Below are 23,545 nucleotides of genomic sequence, written 5' to 3' on the forward strand. Positions count from 1 at the left end.
GAAAAAGGCAGCTTAAACTTTTTTCATAGGCTTAGAAATTGTTCGTTTCAGGCTTACTTTAACCAGAGTAATTTTATGGTTTTCACTAATTGCAGAAATGCTCAAACAAAACAAAAATAAAGATTGAAAGCAACGCCCTATGGCCTTGTTTCCCCAGAAGCTTCATTTTAATCCCTCCTGCCGCCCTCTCCCCTTTAGCTTCTGCCATAGAGGAGGAGGTGGGGTTATCCCCACCTGGAGGATTGCACCTTACTCACTGCCCACATGCCGTTTTCACTGATCTTATGTGCATGTTAGGTCCCCCTAAACAGCACTGCTTCTTAGCGCCTTCTTGTTTGAAGTACTGTTTGATACTCAAATGTAATTTTTGGAAAGGGATCCATCTTCTCATCTCTTCCCACTTTGTCCGCCACACTTTGTGCTCACCGTTATCATCTCATTGATAACTTAGAGAAACAACCTATGTCCATACCTACCTGGGCCTTTTCCAGTTCCAGCTTGGGGAGTTAAAGCAGAGCCTCGTGGAAGCCCCGTTTCTGGCTCCCAGGTCGTAGCCATCACTTATGAGCATCTGGCCAGTTGGTACTCCTGTACCGGGCGGATGCGCAGGCGGCACATCTCCCGACAGGGTCACCGCGACCCCACCTATAGTTCTGCTCCTTTAACATTCACAGGCTTTTAAGCCTTCGGGTGTGCTGTTAAAATGAACAGTCCAGAATGGCTCTAGGAAGTGTTTGTGTTCTGATTGGGTTGTGACACCTGCTGAGACAGAGGCTGGTGCACAGTAAACACACTGGGGACCTGAGGGGGATTTGGAGGGGTCAGAAGGGAGGATTCGGCTGAAGGGGGTTGCCAGAGCCTCAGGGCCGCTCTGCCAAGGGGTAGGGGTGGGGGTGCCTCCCTGTCCACGTGGGACGGCGTGTGGTGAGAATGGGCTGGTCTCCAGGTGGCTCTCCCAGCCAGTGGCTACCCCTGCATTCCTGGGAACAGGACCTGGGAAATGGCTGCCTGGGTCCAAAGCCAGGGTCAGTAAAATGTGCTGGTGAATGGAAACTAATTGTCTGGTGTAGCTTAGTGTGTGTACCTAGGAGAGGCACGAACTGCATGGGTCGACGGTCACTTGGTACCTCCACTGGAGGCAAGGATTGTGGAGGAGGAAAGACTGGGGCGTGAAACAGGCAGGATGCTCCTGGAAGTGGGTCTTACTTCCATCCCCCGACCCCAAACTCTGGGTTGGGAAGCCTGCATTGTTTTTCCTGTGGGAAACACTCTTCCAGAGTTGTAATGGAAATCAGTGAGAAAGACAGGATTCTTTTGTCACGGATTTTTCCAAGAATGTTTCTGTAGGGTGGGACGACAAGGGAGAAATGTCCACTGTCTGAGTCCCTTCCTCTTTCCTCTCCCCTCGGTTCTGGAATAGCAGACTGGTCTGTTGGCGGGAGGTAGTCAAGGCTCCAGGTCAGGGTTTCTCGGCCTCGGCACTACTGACAACCTGGGCCAGTTCGTTCTTTGTTGTGAGGGGCGTCCTGTGCACTGTAAGATGTTGAGCAGCATCCCTGGCCTCCACCCACTGGATGCCAGTAGCTTTTCCCTCCCCAGTTGTGACAACCAAAAATGTCTCCAGACTTTGGCAACTGTCCCCTGGGGGAAAAATCTCCAGTGGTTGAGAACCATCTATGTAGCTGGTGGTAGCAAAAAAGAGAATTGCTGGCCTTAGGGTAGGAGGAGGAGGCAGATGAGAACGAAAAATCAGAGGAGGGAGGCAACCTTGAGGGAGTTTGCAAAGGCAGCTGTCCGGCAAGTGTAGTCACTCCCCCCACTCCCCACCAGTGCCGTCCAGGGTGGCATATGATTCTGCTTCCTCTCAGCACTTCCTGCTCTTTCTCTTGGCCTGGCCTGACCACTGGCTTTGGTAAACCCCACCTATGAGATGGCTGGCGTGTCTAGCATGTATTGCGTTTGTTTAGGAGAGAGTTAGATTTGAATAAGAAGAATGGTGGTGGCTGGACCCCGCTGATGTATGCCTCCTACATTGGACACGATACCATCGTGCACCTGCTGCTCGAGGCGGGGGTGAGTGTGAATGTGCCGACCCCAGAAGGGCAGACTCCGCTGATGCTGGCTTCCAGCTGTGGCAACGAGAGCATCGCCTATTTCCTCCTCCAGGTGAGCTACGAGGGCCTCAGGCCAGAAACCTGAGGGGCCCCCGGCCGCTCTGCAGAGACGTGAACCACTGCAGGCCCCTGTGTGCGTGCGTGTGCTCGGGTAATCACTTCGATTCTTTCAGCGTGATGGCTTGGAGGGCACCCACCCTGCGCAGAGGAGATGCGGCCTTAACGAGCATTCTGTGTTCTCTTGAAGCAAGGTGCTGAGCTAGAAATGAAGGACATTCAAGGCTGGACTGCCCTCTTCCATTGCACCAGTGCTGGGCACCAGCAGATGGTCAAGTTCCTTTTGGACAGTGGAGCGAACGCCAATGTGAGGTGATTACGAGGTCTTAAGTGGCCGCAGGAGGGGGGTGGTCATGTCTGACTCTGAATAGGGCAACTGGGGAGGCAGCTAGAGGCTGGAGTGCAGGGAGCCCCTGCCTTGGTTTGACAGGCTCAAGACAAAGGGACGGAGGGGACAGTCCTGCCTAGGCGTGGAGGCATAGGGATCGTCCTAGCTTTCTCATGCATCTGTCAGGTGGCATTGTGTGCAAAATTTTAAGTTCTCTGTGCCTTATTTCCTTTATCCGAAAACAGGATGGCAATGCCCATGTCATAGAACTGTTAGAAGAATTACATGTTCTGTCATGTAACAGGGGCCTAACATAGTGTGTGGCACTGAATTGACATGCATTAAATGCTAAACCCCTTTAGCTTTCTTGCCTTCTGTATATATCAGGTGAGGTGATGCTTTGAGAACAGTCATGAGTTTTAAATATAAGCTGGAAGTAGGGTTGTTGTCTAAAGCATGTCACCATGATAATCCTCTTTCAACCCAGCATTCACCTGACACCGCACACCCTGGCTGCTGTCAGCCATTGTAACACACTGTAGGTTTACAGGCCACTAAGAAAGAAAAAAAATGCTCCTAATTAAAATGCATTTCATTTATTGATATTCTGACTTCAGCGATGCTAAAATGTGAAAACTGTGTGTCCTCGAACGGATGAAAACCAGTGGTTAGCTTGCTTCCTGTCTTCTAGCCCAGGTGAAACCAGTGAGGACTTGGTGGAGGGGGCACTCTGAAGAGGGCGCTGAGTTAGCCGTAAGCAAGCATTAGGTGTAGTGAGGGCGGGAGATGGTTAGTCCTGGAGCTCCTGGAAGGGTTCCTGGAGGATGTTGATCTCAAAATGTAAGGTATCTGGATAGGTGGAGAGGAGGTGCTAGGGCGACAGCTACTTTGTGCTGTGATTAAGTAGAGATTCAGGCCATAGCAGGGGGGGAAACAGCTAAGAAGGAGTGAAGATGGGAAACAGATTGTCTTAGGAACAAAAGACTAGACCTGGGGTAGAAACCACGGGACTGATGTGTTGATACTCACTTTCTCATCTCTCCCCATTCAGGGAACCCTCTAGGCTTAGGGATGGGTGACTTTGCATCACAGAGGTTTTGTCTGTAGCAGGCAAGCTTCCGCCCCCCAGAGCTTCCTCTGCTCATCATCTGACTGCAGTCTCGATCTTGCAGGGAGCCCGTATATGGATTCACTCCTTTGATGGAAGCGGCTGCCGCTGGCCATGAAATAATCGTGCAGTATTTCCTGAATCATGTAAGTGACCCTGTTTTTTAGCTTATAATTTAGTCACAGCAAGTGAGGCATCATACCACTGAGGAATAAACTGTAACAGAACTTTCTCCTACACAGAAATAACTGCTCTTCATCCATTTATTCAACACATTTTCATTGAGTATCTGTTTATGCCAAGTGCTGAGTGGTGCTTAGGCATTAGGGGTACAGTGGTGAGCAACTATAGACACCTATTCCTGTAATAATTTTTAAAATACTATTATTTGAAAAGTATGGAAAAAAATTTAAAACAGTAAATAGCACTCATCATCCCATCACTTTAAAAATTTATATAGAATAAGGAGGCAAAGATCTTCCTTCCTTTTCCACCCACCCCCTGTTCCCCCACAGGATGCCCAGTTGGTTGTTAAAGGGACCCAGGATTTTCCTCTGCTGAGAAAGTATGTCTGTAGACACCTGCGAACACATGGCTTTTTGTTTTGAACAAAGTGGGATTCTACTGTGTATTTGATCTGCAGCTTATAAAAAATAATATGCCATAGACATCTTACCCTTGTATGGTATTCCATGCAGTATCCATGCCATAGTTAGTTCAGTCAGTTCCTTATTAGTAGAAATTTAGGTTTCTAACATTCTGCAATTATAAGCAGTGCTCCAGGTAATATCTTGGCACACACAGCTTTAGCACGCATGCAGTTATTTCTGTATGCTGTATTTCTACAAGAGGGATTGCTGGTGCCCACATTTTGAACTTAATAGGTCCTAATAAAAAGGCAATTAGGGCTTCCCTGATGGTGCAGTGGCTAATAAGAATCTGCCTGCCAACGCAGGGGACACTGGTTTGAGCCCTGGTCTGGGAAGGTCCCACATGCCATGGAGCAACTAAGCCCATGCACAACTACTGAGCCTATGCTCTAGAGCCCGCGAGCCACAACTACTGAGAGCACATGCCACAACTACTGAAACCCACGTGCCTAGAGCCTGTGCTCTGCAACAAGAGAATTAAATTAATTAAATTAATTAATTTAAGAAAAAAGGGCAGTTAAATTAAAAGACAATAAAAAGATGGGCAAAGGATCTGAAAAGATATATCTCCAAAGAAGATACACACATGACCAATAAGCACCTGGAAAAATGCTTGACACCATTAGTCATCAGGGAAAATGACAAATCAAAACAACCAGGAAAATAATAATATAATAAAAAAAGACAATAACAAGAGGTGGTAATGACGTGGAGAAATTGGAACCCTCATACACTTCTGTACATGAAAAATGATGCAGCCTCTTTGGAAAACATTCTGGTAGTTTCTCAAACAGTTAAGCATACAGTTACCATATGACCCAGCACTTGGATACATACCACTCCTAGGTATATACCCAAGAGAACTGAAAACAGGTCCAGGCAAAATCCTGTACATAAATGTCCGTAACAGTATTGTTTGTAATAGTCAAACAGTGAAAAGAACCCAAATGTCCATAAGCGGATAAATAAAGTTGTTACATGCACACAATGGAATATTAATTGGCCATAAAAAGGAGTGAAGTACTTCCCCGTGCTACCACCTGGATGGACTTTGAAAATATGCTAGGTGAGAGAAGCCAGATACAAAGGCTGAATATCGTATGATTCCTTTTGTATGAAATGTTCTGAATAAGCGTATCTGTGGAGACCAGTAGATTAGTGGTTGCCTAGGGCTGGGGGGAGGTACAGGATTTCTTTTCAGGGTGATGAAAACGTTCTGAAATTGTGGTGGTGGTTGTCCACCATTGAAGTGTAAACTGTAAGTGGATGAATTGCATGGTAGAAGAATTACATCTTAATAAAGTTGTTTAAAAAGTTCAACGGGGGAAATATTTAGTGAGTTCTAACAAATTCCCACTAAAAAGGATCTCTCTCTTGCCCTTCCCACCAGTAATACATGACGATGCCCATTTTCTCACATCCTCACCAGCCCTAGATGTTACCATGGTAAAGTTTTGCCAGTTTGGTAGGAGAAAGGTGGCATCTTGGTTTGTACTTATTAGTGAGGTTGAACATTTTAAAACACATTTATTGACCATTTGTATTTTACGAATTGTCATATTAATTTATTTATTTATGACTGTGTTGGGTCTTAGTTGCGGCACGTGGGCTTCTCTCTAGTTGTGGCGCATGGGCTCCAGATTGCACGGGCTCAGTAGTTGTGGCTCACGGGCTCAGTAGTTGCGGCATGTGGGCTTAGTTGCCCCGTGGCATGTGGGATCTTAGTTCCCTGACCAGGGAGCGAACCTGCGTCCCCTGCGTTGGCAGGTGGATTCTTAACCACTGGGCCACCAGGGAAATCCTGTTTGTTTTTTTTTAGACTTGTCTATCCTGGATCGTTCTATATCAGTAGATATAAAGCTCTCTTCTCTCTTGTATGGCAGCATAGCACTCCCTTGTAGGGATGAATCAGTTTCTCTAACAGTGGTCTGCAGATAGAATCAAGTTGTATCTGCCATCACGCACAGTGCTGTGCGGGATATCTGCACACATACTTCTCCACACACTTGTGCGACCACATCTCTACAGTTCGGTACTAAAGGTAGAAGTTTTGGATGTAGCCTAAGTACAGCCATAACGTGGATGTTGCCAAATTGCTATCCAAAGAGCAAGTTGTACCAACTTGAATGGTGTCTACAGCAGTAAGCATTATGACTCTTAAATTTTGAAGTTAGGGCTTTCCTGGTGGCACAGTGGTTGAGAATCCACCTGCCAGTGCAGCGGACAAGGGTTCGATCCCTAGTCCGGGAAGATCCCACATGCCACGGAGCAACTAAGCCCGTGTGCCACAACTACTGAGCCTGTGCTGTAGAGCCCGTGAGCCACAACTACTGAGCCCACGTGCTGCAACTACTGAAGCCCACGTGCCTAGAGCCCGTGCTCCACAATGAGAGAAGCCACTGCAATGAGAAGCCCATGCACTGCAACGAAGAGTAGCCCCTGCTCGCCGCAACTAGAGAAAGCCCACGCGCAGCAACGAAGACCCCACACAGCCAAAAATAAATAAATAAAAATAATAAATAAATTTATAGAAAAAAATTATGAAGTAGTTTAAACATTCAAAATAGTACAGAGATAATATTAATACAACTAATCCACATGAATCCAGAGGTAACCACTATCCAGATGTTGGTCTGTACCTTTCCTGTCCCTGACTATACTCTCATCACACGCTATGTGTCCTTAAGCAGCATGTAGACTTGTTTTATATATTTTAAAGATTTATATAAATAATATATTTATTTATATGTTATATATTTATATAATGACTGTGTCATTTAACACAGTGTGGTACATGTAGACGGGGTTCACTCATTTTATCAGCTCTGTATTTATTGAATGTATGAGTATGGTATATTTTCCATTCCTTTGTCAGTGGACCCCTAAGTCATGTCCACCTTGCTATTGCTATCAGTGCTGCAGTTAGCATTTTCTACCTGTCCTCTTGAGCACATGTGAAGGGATTTCTTTAGGAGATCAGGATGTGTTCTTCAAAGCAGAATTTTGGGTGTGTAAGCTGGGTGCATCTTCACTAGAGAGTGTACCTTGCTCTCCCCCGTAGGTGTCCCAGTTTGCACACCTCTGACAGCGTTTCATAGCTTGTGTCTCCTGTCCCCTCAAAACCCTTGGTACCTGCTATCAGCTGAGTGGTCTCCTGTTGATTTTTGCCTTTCCCTGATTTCTCGTGAGGTTGAGCATCTTTTCATATATCTATTTGCCATCTGCGCTTCCATTTCTGAACATAATTATTCTTTGAAGGTAATTCTGCTCACACGAACTAGGCCTCCTTAAGACGTAGCAAAGGGACAGATGTTGATGTGGGGCAGGGAGCCCCGGCTGTGAAAAGCATAACTTCTGCCTCTGAGCTTAGAGCCTGATCTTAAATAAGGTAGAACTGAAGACCATAAGGGACAGTTACTGTTATAATTTTTTAAAAGGAAAATGTGTTAGAGAATCAGACTTTTGATCATTTATGTACCGTGCAGATAACACCCTCACTTGGTGCCTTTACCCTCCGGCTAGGTCTGAGATTGTATGTGGGCGACTCATATGTAGGGAAAACAAATTGTATTGGATTTATTTTGGAAAATTTTCTAAATTTTAAACTTTGAAACAATTTCAGACTTAAAGAAATGTTATAAAATAGTACAGAGAATTTGCGTACCTTCACTGAATTCCCCAAATGTTAACATTTCACTTCATTTTCTTTATCAGTCTCTATATACCTATTATCTTTTTTGGAACCATTTGAAAGTAAGTTGCTGATATAATGCCCTTTTCCTCCTAAATACTTTTTTTTTTTTTAAACCATTTTCTTTTTTTTCTTTTTCTTTATTTTTTGGCTGCATTGGGTCTTTGTTGCTGCGCACGGATTTTCTCTAGTTGTGGCAAGCAGGGCTTCTCATTGTGGTGGCGTCTCTTGTTGTGGAGCATGGGCTCTAGGCGCCCAGCCTTCAGTAGTTGTGGCACGTGGGCTCAGTAGTTGTGGCTCGCATGCTCTAGAGCGCAGGCTCAGTAGTTGTGGCACACGGGCTTAGCTGCTCCACGGCATGTGGGATCTTCCCGGGACCAGGGATCTAACCCATGTCCCCTGCATGGGCAGGCGGATTCTTTACCACTTCGCCACCAGGGAAGTCCCTCTCCTAAATACTTTAGTATGTTTTTCCTAAAACAAGAATTTTCTCTTTCATTATCACATACAGTTATCAAACTCAGGAAATCAACAGTGAGCCTCCCCCAGTGCACTAATCAGGAGTGGAAGGGGCTGGTCAGTTCTGGTGGTTGCTTTTTGGCTGATGGGCCGGGTCATTCCTTTGCTAGGGCGGCCGTCTGGCTGGCCCTGTGTGGAAGCTCCTCATTCCCTGCAAATTTCCTCCTGCTCAGTCATGGGTGAGCCCACCCGGTCCCCTGACCTTGTCCCCTGACCTGCTCCCCTTAGCCAGGCTCCACACTTGGAGGCTGGGCACCCTGTGCTCTTTGCCAGGGGAGGAAGGGGCTGCAGCCACTTCCCTCATACCCCATGTCCCTCCTTCCAGTAGGACCATGTAGGGTGGGCTGGGCCTCTCCTAGGAGGGAGCTGAGGGTGCCATGGCCTCCACATGGGGAGTGCCCCCAGCCATCACGCTGGTTCACGGCCTCTCAGCTTTGTGATCCCACCTTCCTGTCAGTTAAAATGAACTTCCATCATGTTCTTCTCTAGTTACATATTATGTACATTATAAAATAGAAAAACAAAAAAATTTAAAGGATAAATAAATTGATGGAAATTCTAATATTTTCTTCCCTCACCTTTGGAGCCTTCTTGTTGTCAGTTCTGTTTTCTTCCTCACTAAGGAATAGTGTTACTACTCTTTTTTCCCTTTAGTATAATCTGAAGTTGTAGTCTTCCAGGCTTAAAAATAGATATTAGTGGGGCTTCCCTGGTGGCACAGTGGTTGAGAGTCCGCCTGCCGATGCAGGGGACGCGGGTTCGTGCTTCGGTCCGGGAAGATCCCATATGCCGCGGAGCGGATATTAGTTAAAATCCTTCAGGGACTTCCCGGGCAGTCTAGTGGTTAAGACTCCACGCTTCCAATGCAGGGGGTGCGGGTTCAATCCCTGGTCGAGGAACTAAGAAGATCGCACAAGCCCCGTGGCGCAGCCAAAAAAAAGAAAAAAATCCTTCATTAAAGATGGTTTTGTTTTTCTGGTTGAAACCTTTGGGTCCTTCTATCAAACTGAAACTAGAAATTATCTTTTTTTCAGCTTTATTGAGATATAATTGATATACATCACTGTTTAAGGTATACAGCATAATTATTTGACCTCTATATATCATGATATGCTTACCACAATAAATTTAGTTTATATCCATGATCTGATATAGATACAAATATCTATATACATATGTCTCCTTGTGATGATAACTCTTTGGATTTACTCTCTTAACAGCTTTCCTATATAACACATAGCAGTGTTAACCGTGGTCATCATGTTGTACATTACCTCCCTAGTTTCTACTTACAACTGGAAGTTTGTGCCTTTTTAAAAATTTTCATTGAGATGTAGTTGATGTACAATATTATATGTTACAGGTATACAAAATAGTGATTCACACTTTTTTAAGGTTGTACTGAATTTAGGGACTTCCCTTGCAGTCCAGTAGTTAGGACTCCGTCCTTCCACTGCCAGGGGCCCCGCTTCAATCCCTGGTCAGAGAACTAAGATCCCGCAAGCTGCGAGGTATAGCCAAAAAAACCCAAAAAATTATATCCATTTATAGTTATAAAATATTGGTTATATTCCCTGTTTGTACAATATATCCTTGTAGCTTATTTATTTTTACATAATAGTTTGTACCTCTTAATCCCCTACCCCTATTTTGCCCCTCCCCCCAGGATGTTGTGCCTTTTGGCCACCTTCATCCAATTTTCCCTCCTGCCACTCCCCTGAAATGATCTTTTAAGACTGAAGGTTTCATTGCTGATTTCTAACCAGAGCTCTGGAAAGTTGGGGATTATAGAAAGTAAAGCTCAATTAGGCTCTTGTACAAATGCGGTTTTTTTCCTACCAGAGGGAAGTGTGATAATCACCTTCTGTACTGGGCTCAACTAAGACTGTCAGTTGATCATAGTTTTCTAAAATAGGGGGAAAAATGTACATATGTAAATATTTACTATACAAGCGATATATACTTGCTATAAAAGAATTAGAAAGTATATTTAAGCAGACAGAAAGCAAAAATCACTCATAATACCATCACCCAGAGATAGCACACATTAACATATTGTTGAGTGTCCTAGTTTTTTTTTGTTTTTTTTTTCCACACCGTGTAGCTTATGGGATCTTAGTTCCTCGACCAGGGATCAAACCCAGGTCCACGGCACTGAAAGCCCGAGTCTTAACCACTGGACTGCGAGGGAATTCCCAAGTATCCTAGTTTATTATGGATAAATATTTTAAGTCAAAGTGGAATTCCATTATACAGAATGTTTTGTAATATGCTTTTTTTCTCTTAACGATGTCTTGTGCACACCTGCCTAGGTTTGTACGTACACTTGGCCCCATCACGAAAGTGGGTGGGTGGTGTTCCATTTTATGTGTTCTTACTTATTTCACTAATCCCCTAGTGAACTAGTTCTTTTCAGTTCTCACTATGCTAAATGCTTCAGGGAAGATCCTAAATGTTAGTGTATATCCTTCATTATTTCCTGAGGTTAAATTCCCAGAAGTGGAATTTCCGGGTTGGAGGGCGTGCACACTTTTCAGGCTTCAACTATCTTGCTGATTTGCCCTCCAGAGCACGGGCTCGTAGTCCCACCATCAACTATGAGGCTGCATGGTTGAAGCTTTCAAAATGGAAAGCTTATTGGGCTTTTCCAGTTTCAGAAGTAAACGTGCTCATAGTAGTAAATTTAGAAAATATAGAAGATTAGGAAGATGTGAAAAATCCCCATTATCTTACTGCTTAAAAATAATACTAACAGTTTGGGCGTATTTCCTTCCAGTATTGCTTTCTGTATACTTTTTTGTTTTGTCGCAATTGTAATGTATATATACAGTTTTGTATTGTGGTCCTTTTAAAATCTCGGTTATAATTTTGTTATTTGTAAATACCAGCACTTATGGCAGTAACATAGCTGACTCTCCACCCCCCTGAGCATTTAAGTTGTCTCCGGGTTTTTGTTATTGCAGATATGTGGTGTGGAAGTGGAACTGTTGTGCTGAAGATGATAAGTACTTTTTAGGGCTTTGGGTAAAAGTTACCAAATTCTGTTTCAGAAGGGTGGTGCTCCCAATCTGATTATGGTTTTTAAAGGCTGGCCCTCCAGTGAATCTGTTGTCTCCAGTTTTCTCTGTTTGAAGAGAGGTGCAGCAAGTGGGACACATGCTCCCATTTCAGTGTGTGACGCAGCGTCAGAGCCAGCCGGGTGCCCCCGACTCTTGTCACTAAGAAGTGCCTTCCCAGGGCTGCCCTGGTGGCGCAGTGGTTAAGAATCTGCCTGCCAGTGCAGGGGAGACGGGTTCAAGGCCTGGTCTGGGAGGATCCCACATGCTGCGGAGCAACTAAGCCCGTGCACCACAACTACTGAGCTGGCGCTCTAGAGCCCACGAGCCACAACTACTGAGCCCATGTGCCACAACTACTGAAGCCTGTGCACCTAGAGCCCATGCTCCACAACAAGAGAAGCCACCTTAATGAGAGGCCTGTGCACCGCAACGAAGAGTAGCCCCCGCTTGCTGCAACTAAAAAGAAAGCCCGTGCAGCAACGATGACCTAACGCAGCCATAGATAGATAGATAGATAGATAGATAGATAGATAGATAGATAGATAGATAGATTGCCTTCCCCACTTTCTCGCAGGGATGTGGGCTTGTCAGGAAGATGCCGGTGCCCTCCCTCTCCTCTGGGGTCTGCAGCCCCGAAGCGAGGCTGCTTTGTGGACAAGGTTCCTAACGCTTCTTCTTTCACAAACTTTCACAGGGAGTCAAAGTGGACACGAGAGACCACAGTGGAGCCACAGCCCGGATGCTGGCCAAGCAGTATGGACACATGAAGATTGTGGGGCTGATAGACGCTAACTCACCTTCTCTGCCCACGAGCCTCTACCGGAGCCCAGGTACCTGCGTCTGCGGCCAGGCCTCTGCTGGCGTCCCCTCCTCCCCTTTGGCTCCTGGAGCCTGGCTAGGACCGGGGCTGAGGGGAGAGGGTGTAGAACGTAGGGCGGGACTGCCAGGCTGAGGATGGGCAGGACAGGGAGGAGGAGGGCAGCTCACAGAGGGGATCGCTCTGGTTTTTCTTTCTTTACTTTGCTTGTGCTGTTTGTCTCCGTGCAGGTGTTTTAATTTTTTTTTTTTTTTTTTTTTTTTTTTTTTTTTGCGGTTTGCGGGCCTCTCACTGTTGTGGCCTCTCCCGTTGCGGAGCACAGGCTCCGGACGCGCAGGCTCAGCGGCCATGGCTCACGGGCCCAGCCGCTCCGCGGCATGTGGGATCTTCCCGGACCGGGGCACGAACCCGTGTCCCCTGCATCGGCAGGCGGACTCTCAACCACTGCGCCGCCAGGGAAGCCCCAGATGTTTTAATTTTATGTAGTCAAATTCATCCGTTTATTGCCTCTGGGTTTTAAGTCACAGAAAATCTTGCCCTATGCCCTGGTTGTACAACAAATTGCCCATGTTTTCCTCTAGTATGTGTATGGTTTCATTTCTCCATGTAGATCTCTGATCCATTCACAATGTATTTTCGTGGATGTTTTTTTCCAAATAGCTGCCCCGTTGTCCTAGCATCATGTGTTTAGAAGTCCATTTTTGACCTAGTGATCTTTACCATATATTCTGAATTTCTGTTTGCATTCAGGTCTGTTTCTGGACTGCCTGTTCTGTTCCACTGGACTCTGCACACACAGACCCACACTGTGTAAATGACAGAGGCTTTCTTTGACATGTTTTGCCACCTGGTGGGGCTGGCCCTCCTCGTAGCTTTCCTTCTCCAGTGTTTCCTGGCACTTGCTTTTCTGTGTGAACTTGAGCATCAACTTGTCTAGCTCCTTAAAAACAGTGCGCTGATATTTTTGTGACTGTGGCAAATGTACAAATGAACTGCTCTGTGTTGTTGAGTCGCCCTAAGACCAAGGGACGTCCTTTTGTTCAAGTGTACTTTCGTGTCTTGCAAGAGGGTTTTAAATTTTTCCTCAAATACATTTTGCATGTAACTGAAGTCTATTCCTGAGGGTCTGATTTCCGTCATTGCTGTTGTAAGCGCATTATCCCTCTTAATGCTGCCACCATAGCCTTGAACGGCTTGTTGTCTGTGCAGAGGAAGGCAACTGCTGTCTGTCCACAGTTCTACCACCTGCTGCCTTATTGAGTTCTTTCATTGTCTGAATTAGTTTCATTTATCTGTTCTCTAGGGTTTTCCAGGTACACTGCCATAAAACCTGCAAACAGAGACAGATTTACTACTTTGTTCCTGATTTTTGTACCTCAGATTTCTTTGCTTTCATCACACTCACTAATCCCTCCAGTTCCCCGTTGAATGAGGTGAGGTAGTGGGCATTCACTTTGGCCCTGATCTTAGCAGAAATACCACATTAATAAGTATGATGCTGGCTTGGGACTTCCCTGGCAGTCCAGTGGTTAAGACTCCACACTTCTACTGCAGGGGTTGTGGGTTCGATCCATGTTTGGGGAACTAAGATCCCACATGCTGTGTGGTGCAGCCAAAAAATAAAAAATATAAATGAAAATAAATAAAGAATAAAAAATAAATTTTTTTTAAAAAAAGTAAGATGCTGGCTTGCAGAGTAAGGTCTGCATGTATGTTATCATGTTAAGAAAGTATTTGTCATTTTCTGTATTCTTGAATGTTTTTATAGGATAAGTGCTGAATTTTGTCAAAGGTGTTTTCAACATCTATGGAGATGATTGTGAATTTTCTCCTTAGATCTATTAACACAGTATATTATGTTAATGAATTTCTAAATAATGAACCAACTTTACATTCTTGGCATAAATCCCACTTGGTGTACTCTTTTCTTAATGTGGTTCTAGGTTCTGTTTGCTAATGTTTATTAATTTTGTATGGATATTCATAAGTGATGTTGGTCTTTGATTTTCTTTTGTCTATCTTTATCAGTTATAGGTATCAGTATTATACTTCATAAAAAGAACTGGAAAGTTTCCCTTCCTTTCTGTGCTCTAGAACAACTTAGGTAGCATTGGTCCCATGTGGTCTTTTTTTTTTTTTTTTGGTGGGTGTGCATCGGGCCTTAGTTGCGTCACATGGGATCTGTCATTGCAACACACGGGCTTCTCTCTAGTTGTGGTGTGTGGGCTCCAGGGCGTGTAGGCTCTGTAGTTTGCAGCACGCAAGTGCGGGTTCAGTAGTTGAGGTGCATGGGCTTAGCTGCCCCGCAGCACATGGGATCTTAGTTCCCCGACCAGGGATCGAACCCACATCCCCTGCGTTGGAAGGTGGATTCTTTACCACTGGACCACCAGGGAAGCCTCCCATGTGGTCTTTGAAGGATTCCCTGTGAAACCGTCTGGGCCTGGTCTTTACCCACGTCTCTCTTCTGTGTGGTGTGTTTCCTAGACCCACTAGTCTCTGTGCAGAGAAGGGGTGAGTGCTGAGTCTCTGCTGGAGTGGGTGCTCACCTCCTCCCGGGCATCAGGGATGCCGGCGTCTGTGGGGCTCCCTGCCACCTGGGCCATGTTGGGGTGTGGGGTTCGTGTGGTTCTGTCTGTTCTGCCAACTGTATGGGATCAAGGGGCCACGTCAGGAGGTTCAGATTCGTGGAGCCACCTTTCCCTTGGTTCCCCTGCCTGAACATTTATTTTTTATGACTCCTTCAGCTTCTGCTTGGATAGACCCTCGTCTCCTCCTGGTGGCATGGATGCTGGAGTGTGAGGGAGGGGTCCACTTGGCGTCACTGGCCTGGGCTTGGAAACTGGGCCAGTGACTCTCTTGCTCTCGGGCAGTGGCTGGGCTGAGCCTTCAGTTCATGTCTGAGTGAGCCTCTCCCTTCTTGGCCTCAGGACTGCTTTGTAACAGACACCAGCACACAGGGGATACAGTGGTAATGAGGGGCTTCTCTGCATGTCTGCACCCCGGTTCACCAACTCCAAAGTGAGATCTTACCCAATGGGTGCCTTCTACAAAAAAACTCCTGAATTTTGTCTTGTAGGTGTAATGAAATACGGAAAACAATGAAAAGCTATAAAATGCTGACAGCTGTGGGCACACTGAGCTCTTCAGCTCAGACGGGTCCTAAAACAGCACACAACAGAGCTGTCATGTGGCACTTGTTTCCTAAGAGATTGTTCAGGTTGAGAATATAAAATGGCTTAAGAAGTTGTGACTGCCGTTGCCATATGTTTATGAAGAGATGGATCTTACTTGTCACCTCAGCTTAGAACAGAATGTATTTCTGACTGTTAACATACTTACATGTTGTAAAAAATTCTGGAAACTCAGAGAGGGATGAGTTGGATCCGCTCACCATACTTAGCAATTTTACTCCCCCCGCCTGCCCCCTGCCCCATGTCCCTGTCACCCATCTGAGCAGTGGACCCGCCCATTGTGGCATTTCTTACAGGTGACATCCTGGGAACACTTCTCTTAATTTAGGAAAAGGAAAAAAGCAATTAGGATGATTTTTATTTCAGTTCATTATGAGGATTAGTAAATTAGTCCATCACTGAACATACGGTCTAAATTTTGGTGTTTGACCCACAGAAAAATACGAAGATCTGAGCTCTTCAGATGAATCCTGCCCTGTCCCTCAGAGACAGAGGCCCTGTCGGAAGAAGGGCCTCAGCATCCACGAGGGGCCGCGAGCCTTGGCCAGGCTCACAGCTATTGGACTCGGAGGCAGGAGGCAGCAGCCTTGCTATGGTGAGTGCCCCACGATCCCGGTGGCTTCGACACCGTAGTCTAGGATTCTGTCTGAGAGAACGAGCGACTCTCAGGCTCCTGACGTGGGGGCCGCCTGGGCTGCTGGGTGGGAGCAGCAGCTCAAGGACTCACAATCCATCACAGGGATGGAGACACATTAGTCAGTGGCTCGCTCTTGGGTTTTGGTTTGTCCTTTGAGTTTCCTTTCTGTTGGTTAGAACTACAAATAGAACATTCTCTCCTGTAGGAGAGAGAGAGCTGAGCTCGGATCCATTCCTCACGTGGGTGGGTCAGCCCAGCAGGGAGAACGTGACCGTTGAGTCCCCTTCCTGTCTCTGCCGCATCCCCTGGGGAGGACTCTGCCCTCGCGCTCTTTTCTCAGGGTGTGGATTTGAGAACTGCCCACCAGACACCTGGTGGGCCAGAACCCTAGATCCTGAGTTTCCAGATGGCCTGAGTTTTTGTCAGACCGTCAGCCCCTGAGTGTCGAGTGCAGTGCTCTTGGGGAGCCCAGGCACTGAGTTCTTGGGGCGAGTTGGGCTTGACGCTGTCTCTTGTGCTGGCCTGAGTGACCAGACTCCGGTGTGGGTCTCGCCCATCAGTGGCCAGGCTGCTGGTCTAGCGAGCAGCCCTCAGAACCCCCTCCCAGCCAGGAGACCATGTGAGGACTTGATTCCCTTCTCAGACCCTTGGAAGGGGTCCTGGCGCTGGCTGGTAACCAGGCCTGCCTCCTCCCAGCATCTGGGGGGCTGACTGGCGAGCTGGTGCAGCAGGTGAGGACACGGGCATCCAGTCTGGCAGCTGGGAGCTCGGGGCTCTGGGATGAGTGGCAGAGTCTATTCCTTTGGAGGAGCCCAGGCCACCTGTCCCGCCTGAGCTGTGGTGGGGGCATAGGAAGGAGTGTTCACCAGCCTCTCAGCTCCGGCCTTTCAGGAGATTCTGTTTTTCTTCTTACGCTGTGTGAAAGTTTAATTTTCTGTAAGTGCATATACGCTCTTTGCCAAAAGTTAAAAAACATTTTTGAATGATAAATAGCATGTGCTGATGTAAAAAATCTCTAACTTCAGAAAGGTATAAAGAAGAAAATAAGTTACCTATAGTCCCACCAGCCAGGCTCTTTCATGCAAACACACGTACTTTCTGTGGGGCAGAGGCAGGGGCAAAGGCGGAGTTAAACACTCTGGTTTGTGTTCTGCCTCTTCTTGTTTTCTCGCAGGCAGACATTCAGAGGTTATATAATTGTCACTGCCGTTAATGTTTAGCCAGGGCCTCTTACCTTCCTGTTCAGCTGGATCTTCTTGACTGGGGTTGACTGGCCCCTGTGCTGGAAAGTCGCAGGGGCCATGCAGGCCGGTGTGTGTATGAGAGTAGATGTTTCCAGCTGCGGGAACACCTTGTAGTATAGTTTTCCTTTGGCTCAGGAATTTGTAAATACAGCTTAACATCTCCTACTTTGTCCTCTTGGCAAAGCAACAGCCTGGCATGATAGAGAAGCCACCACTGCCAGGCCTGGCTCCACGTGCACCCGCTGCTGGGCACAAGCTGGTCACTAACCCCTTGGAGCCTGTTTCCTCACCTGCAGACGGCACGGCTCTGTCCAGGTTACTGTGGCGAGTAGAGAATGCTGTCCCGGGGCTCCCCTCGCCGAGATCCCTCTGAGGAGGTGGTTGCTTGTGGAAGGAAGAACTCGTCCTTCCTTATGCATGCATGTGGATTTACGTGCCCCATTCTGTCCACAGAGCAGGTGCCTCCACGGGGCTATGTCACCTTCAACAGCAGCGATGAGAACCCCCTGGAAGAGGGGGGCCTCTGCTACAGGGACGTCACCTCCCCTATCAACGAGCGGGATGTGGAGAGCAGCAGCAGCAGCAGCCGGGGTACGCACACCCCCCCGCCACCAGTCCAGCTGGGCCGTGGCCCTGTGATGGGTCCATCCGGCAGGAGAGGGTGAAGGTTAGAGAAGGTTCTGGCTGTTGTGAGGAGAGTCATAATGTGGCGTGGGGACAGGTGAGGAGACTTCTCACCCAGGGTCTCTGAGCAGGATTTGGGAGTCAGTCCAGACAGACAGGCTTAGCCTCTTGACTGGTAAGTCCTTAGGAAATGTCTTCGTATGTTATGTGCATCGTCCATTCCACAGCTGTTTACCGAGTGTCCTGTGTGCCAAGCACTGGCTAGATGCTTGCATTTATCGGTGAACAGAGCAGACAAACCCTGCCGAGCCTAGAGAGGAAGGGCCTGGCCCGGCAGTCGGCGTGAAGCAGAAGCAAACAGTGAACAATTGGAGGGGCCGGGGAGCGCTGTGGCTGAAGCCGCTCGGGGACAGGGCTCTGGGGAGTCGCCATGGGCGAGGCCTGTGGTCAGGCGTCCTCGTCTTCGCCATTGTCAGAAGAGCACGCCTTCTGTGCCCACCTCGGGGCCGCGCGGAGCAGCAGCAGCAGTGAGGGCCTGGCCCGGGCCCCGGAACTCAGCAGCGAGGCCTCCCTGGAGAGCAATGAGGTGACCCTCCCCCCCCCCCGCCCCCGGCGTCGTGGGGGCTGCCTAGCAGTTCACTTGAGGTGCGCATGTCCATGCAGTGCCACAGGGGCCGCCAACGCCAGCGGGGAGGTCTCTGGCAGGCGGGGGAGTTTCGGGAAGTTTCAGACCTTCCCCATAGTGAGGGGAGTGTGCAGATGAAGCCACATACACTGGCGGTGGGGCGGGGAGCGGAGCCTGGATGCAGCACGTCAACTGCCAGCCCCTGCGGTTGCTCTAAACACACACCTCTCATCACAGGATTCGGATCATGCGCGGAAGAGCTCGGGTCGCAAACAAACTAAAAGCTACGTGAAGACCAAGAATCGTTACAGCAGCAGCGACAGCCAGTGGCCTCCTGGCACCGGGACTTCCTGTGCCCCAAGATTGATACCCCAGACTGACAGGTCCCCCTACTCAGGACCCCAGGTAAGACCATGGGGCTTCTTGTGATTTGTCATTTATTTGTACTTCCCATGGGGCCGGCACTGTTGAGAAAAAAGAGTGGGGTGGTTTTCTCCACACAACCTAGAAAGCTACTCGGGCTGAGAGGATTCCAATGGCAAGAGGAGCCGGTTGCCGGGCTTCTGTTCATCCCTTTCCATGGAGGTATCCGTCTCTTCCCCTGGTCTCCATGCTCAGCTCAGCCTCCCTGAGCCTGGGGAGGAGAAACAAGGGCCAGCATCACAGAGCTGCTTTCAGGTGACAGTGACAAGCTGCATGGGAAGCAGAGGCAAGGTGGCACTTAGTCGGGACTTAATGAGAACTTAATTGCTGCCTTTCTCATCGTGGCTGCTCTGACTGAGCAGTTTGTCCAGGATTATAGGTGCAACAGCAGCGCCACTGCCTAGTGTGTTCTCCCACCCTCTGTGGGCATAAGTGGTACAAAGGTGGAAGAGAGGTCAGTATTTGCCATTTTTTAAAGTCACAGCTCTGCTCTTCACTAAAAGCCTGTGATTTTGCTGGTTTCTCCTCGCAGCCCCTCTGGCGAGCTTTCTCCAGCGCCTGTGTTCCCAGGCTCGGTGAGCAGCTGACCTCTTGATACCTTAAACACATGCCGATTGGAGCCTTTAAATCAGCTTCTTTAAATATGTTCCAAGATTTGGTGTATGTGCTTGGCAGAGGAGCCGGTGGGGCGAAGCTACCTGCTTCTGGGTCGGGGTTTCCTACGTAGCAGAGCAGCTCCGTCACTGCTATCTCCTGAAAGTCAGCCCTTGACACAGGATTTGTAAAACAGAAACAAAAAAAAGAACAGAATATGTTCCAAGAGCTAAAGGAAACCATGTCTAAATATGGAATATCAATAAAGTGATAGAAATAAAAATGAACCAAATAGAAATTCTGGAACTGAAAGTACAATAACTGAGATGAAAATTTCACTAGAGGGGCTCAACAGCAGGTTTGAGCACACAGAAGAGAGAACCAGAAGACTTAACATAGATCACTTGAGGTTATCCAATCCGATAAAGAAGAATGAGGAAAAATGAACAGAAACCTATGAGACACCAGCAAGTGCAACAGCGTGCATGTAATTGTGTTCCTGGGGAGGAGGGAGGGAAAAGTAGAAAAAATGTTTTAAAATAGCCAAATCTTATCAGGGGAAATGAAAAGACTGCCGTCCACTGCACAGTCCATGGGGCCAAGGCAGAAGAAATCCTGGAGAAACGTCTAAAGGTGCGAGAATGCAAGTTAAGAAAAAAATAATCTCTCAGATACTGGAAGCTTTGGTTTGGGGATCCAAGAACACGTCTATCTGGGGATCAAACACCAGGCACTGGTACCTACAGCCTGGACCTCTACGTGGTGCTTGGGAGGCCAGGTTTAAGCATCGCAGACAAGAAGTTCAGGGCAGGCTGCATCGTGGCCAAACACAGAATTAGCAAAGAGGAGGCCCTGCACTGGTCCCATGGGATCATCCTTCCTGGCAAATAAATTCCCATTTCTATCCAAAAGGTCAAAAAAAAAGTTTTCAGTGGAAAAAAAAAAGCCAAATCTCAGATTTGATCAAAAAATGAATCTGCACGTCCAAGAAGCTGAATGAGCTCTAAGTTGGTTAAATTCAGAGCCACACCTGGACACATCACAATCAAGAGTGTCACTAAACAAAGAATCTTGGAGCAAGAGACAAGTGACTCAGCACGTACAAGGGGATCTCCAGACGATTAACAGCGTATTTCTCATCAGAAACCACAGGGACCAGAAGACATGGGACGACATGTTAACCAACAGTGAGACGTCCGGCTAAGACTGTCCCCCAGAGTGAAGGAAAAATGAAGAGTCCCGGGTTAGCAGAGACCGAGAGGAGCTGCTGCCGCAGACCTGCCACAGGGTGTGCACCCTGCCTGCCCTGCCTGAGGACACACAGGGGGCAGCCCAGGCTCTCTGCCGAACTTGGGAGTCAGCAGAGCTCAGGACAGGCCAGGTGCTCAGCAGGAGAAAGGCAGCTGTGTGTGCAGCATGGGCCTTTTCCTGTCCCCACGGCTTCGTGGCCTGCCTGTCCTCTGACCTGCCCTGGCTCCTCACCCTCTAGGACCTTGCCACGCTGCTGGAGCAGATCGGCTGCCTCAAATACCTGCAGGTGTTTGAGGAGCAGGACGTGGACCTCCGCATCTTTCTGACCCTCACTGAGAGCGACCTGAAGGAAATCGGCATCACGTGAGTCCCAGGGCCTCTGTGGCTGCAATGCCCAGGAACCAGCTAAGGTGCAGCTCCCAGCATTTGGGTGGAGAGCCTCCCTGTCCAGTGGCCAGCTGCTCCCAGCTCAGGTGCAGGCAGCCTGGGTCCCGAGGCCCCGAGCTGGCCCAGCGGACACTGCTGTGCTCAGGGCACCCTGACATTTTCCACTGTCCACCTTTGAGAGCATCCCTAGCAGCCCCAGCTCCCTGTCCAGTGAAAGCAGCAGCCAGGCAGGGTGGGAAGGTCGCAACTCCTTACGATGCTTTCTGTCTTCTGTCCCAGGATCCTGGGGGCTACTCTCCCCCTTCAAAGCTGGGATCTTTCTAGCAGACAGTCTTGGTAGAAGGACGGCCCACGGAGCCTCCACGTAGAGCAGGTGCTGATCCATGTCCTCTCACTCCCTGCTGTAGGTTGTTTGGGCCCAAGAGAAAGATGACCTCTGCCATCGCCCGTTGGCACAGCAGTGCCCGCCCCCCCAGCGATGCCTTGGAGCTGGCCTACGCTGACCGGCTTGAAGCTGAGATGCAGGAGCTTGCCATCCAGCTGCACAAAGTAAGTAGAGAGCTGGGGCAGGGGATGTGCAGAGAAGGACACAGCGTGGAGACAGATGCCCAGAATCAGCGGAGAGCAACAGCCAGGGCGGGTGACAGGACAGCGAGGCCAGGAAGCATCATGGCTCGGATGCAGTGGGGCGCACAGGTGGGCACAGCGGGGAGAAAGGGTGTCAGCAGCGCACACTGCAGGGCTTGCAGGAAGGGGCCCAGGCCGGGGGGGCTCCAAGGTGGAGACAGGTCCCCCCAGGCCAGGAGAGGAGGCAGTCTGACGGCGGAGATGGAACCTGGGGTGGGGGAGCCCCGCCCGAGTGGTCCTTCCCGCCCCTGAACCGGCCCGCTGCACCTGCTGCCTCTCCTGCTGCAGCGCTGTGAGGAGGCGGAGGCCATGCGGGGCCTGGTGTCACAGGAGCAGGAGCTGCGGGCCGTGGTGGAGAGCTGCCTCCTGGAACAGGACGGCGCCCGCAAGGACGTCCACGCACAGTTGCAGGAGACCTGGGCCCTGGCCCGGGACGCTGCGCTCGTCCTGGACCAGCTGCGGTAAGTGGGTGTCTGAGCTGCCCCCGGGCCAGGGCCAGGCCAAGTCACTGTTTCCTCCAGATTCTTCCAAGAATGGGTCGTTTTCAGGGCTTCCTGGAGTCACCGCCACCCCAAATATCTGGCTGTCCCTCCTTGCAGGGCAGACCAGGCAGCAGAGGGGCCGCGTGTGTGTCTTTCTCTGCCCGGGCTGCACAGGCACAGGCTGGCAGGGTGCACAGGGAAGAGCCCCGCCTCACACTCAGGGAGAAGGGTGTCCGCTCGCCTGGCCTCTCCCCTCACCAGCGATTGGTTCTCGTGTCCGGCAGAGCCTGTCAAGCTGAGCTGTCCGCCCGAGTGCAGCAGGATGAATCCCTGCTCGAGGCCACACTGGGCCCAGGCCTCCCCACAGCTGGTAAGGAGAGCAGTGTCCTGGACACAGAACAGGTAGCCAGAGGGCAGGGACGCCTCCCCAGGCTGGGTTTTACCAGTTGTCTGAGTGCAGTTATCACACTGACACCACCCCACCCCAGATCCTCTCACGTGCCCAAGCCCATGTCCTCACTGTCCCTGCAGGTGGCCTTTGGGCCATGGCTGCCTCTACTGTCCAAGACCTCACGTGACTTCTGCAGCCCCTGGCTGGGCCCCCCAGGGCATAGCCCAGCAGTAGGCAGGGGCCCTCACACACATTCCTGGGGCTGAGCCCTGACCGGCCGTCAGCGCTTTGCTCCACAAGTGGGAGAACACTCTGATGTAATGAGGGGGACGTATGGCACCAAAGGTTGGGGGGGGCGTCCCCTGGTCTCAGTGGCTCAGGTCTGTGGGCACAGACCCCAGGCCTACTCAGCTCTCTGCCCTGCAGACTCCAAAGGCTGGCAGGCCACCTTGCAGGCGCTGAGCCTCCCTCAGCTGTCGGGAGCCCTGGAGGATCGAGTCCGGGAGATGGGTGAGTCCAGGGGGCCGGACAGCCCACCAGCCCTCAAGGTCATCCATTCCTGTGCCCTCGAGCCCTCCAGACTGCGAAGCAGTAACTGTCTGCCCCCATCCTCAGGGCGAGTGCTGTGCTTAGTGACCCAGAGCCTGGAGAAGCTGCAGGTGCTGAACAGGAAGGAGAACTGGCGGGAGCCTTAGCCAGGGGGACGGTGAGTGTCCGTCCGTC

General features: G+C 49.3%; 1 protein-coding gene across 4 annotated transcripts in view; it reads left to right on the forward strand.

Annotated features, from left to right (window-relative positions):
- Nucleotides 1–23,545, forward strand: part of ANKS3 (ankyrin repeat and sterile alpha motif domain containing 3) — a 29,756-nt gene that overhangs the window by 5,780 nt on the left and 431 nt on the right. For 2 of the 4 annotated variants that reach the window (XM_081257017.1, XM_081257018.1), the window contains exons 3-16: nucleotides 1,968–2,166; nucleotides 2,362–2,483; nucleotides 3,672–3,753; nucleotides 12,221–12,356; nucleotides 15,974–16,132; nucleotides 17,872–18,009; nucleotides 18,519–18,628; nucleotides 18,905–19,072; nucleotides 21,174–21,298; nucleotides 21,730–21,871; nucleotides 22,238–22,410; nucleotides 22,716–22,801; nucleotides 23,249–23,332; nucleotides 23,438–23,528. In XM_081257017.1, coding sequence (XP_081113143.1) covers nucleotides 1,968–2,166; nucleotides 2,362–2,483; nucleotides 3,672–3,753; nucleotides 12,221–12,356; nucleotides 15,974–16,132; nucleotides 17,872–18,009; nucleotides 18,519–18,628; nucleotides 18,905–19,072; nucleotides 21,174–21,298; nucleotides 21,730–21,871; nucleotides 22,238–22,410; nucleotides 22,716–22,801; nucleotides 23,249–23,332; nucleotides 23,438–23,517 — 1,804 coding nt within the window. In that variant the 3' untranslated portion in view covers nucleotides 23,518–23,528. Of the gene's footprint in view, nucleotides 1–1,967; nucleotides 2,167–2,361; nucleotides 2,484–3,671; nucleotides 3,754–12,220; nucleotides 12,357–15,973; nucleotides 16,133–17,871; nucleotides 18,010–18,518; nucleotides 18,629–18,904; nucleotides 19,073–21,173; nucleotides 21,299–21,729; nucleotides 21,872–22,237; nucleotides 22,411–22,715; nucleotides 22,802–23,248; nucleotides 23,529–23,545 lie in introns of all 4 variants that reach the window. The other 2 variants (XM_081257015.1, XM_081257016.1) reach the window with 1 other exon arrangement.

The sequence above is a fragment of the Mesoplodon bidens genome (genome assembly GCF_964165515.1).
Source record: "Mesoplodon bidens genome assembly, chromosome: 15".
In the NCBI taxonomy this organism is placed as follows: domain Eukaryota; kingdom Metazoa; phylum Chordata; class Mammalia; order Artiodactyla; family Ziphiidae; genus Mesoplodon; species Mesoplodon bidens.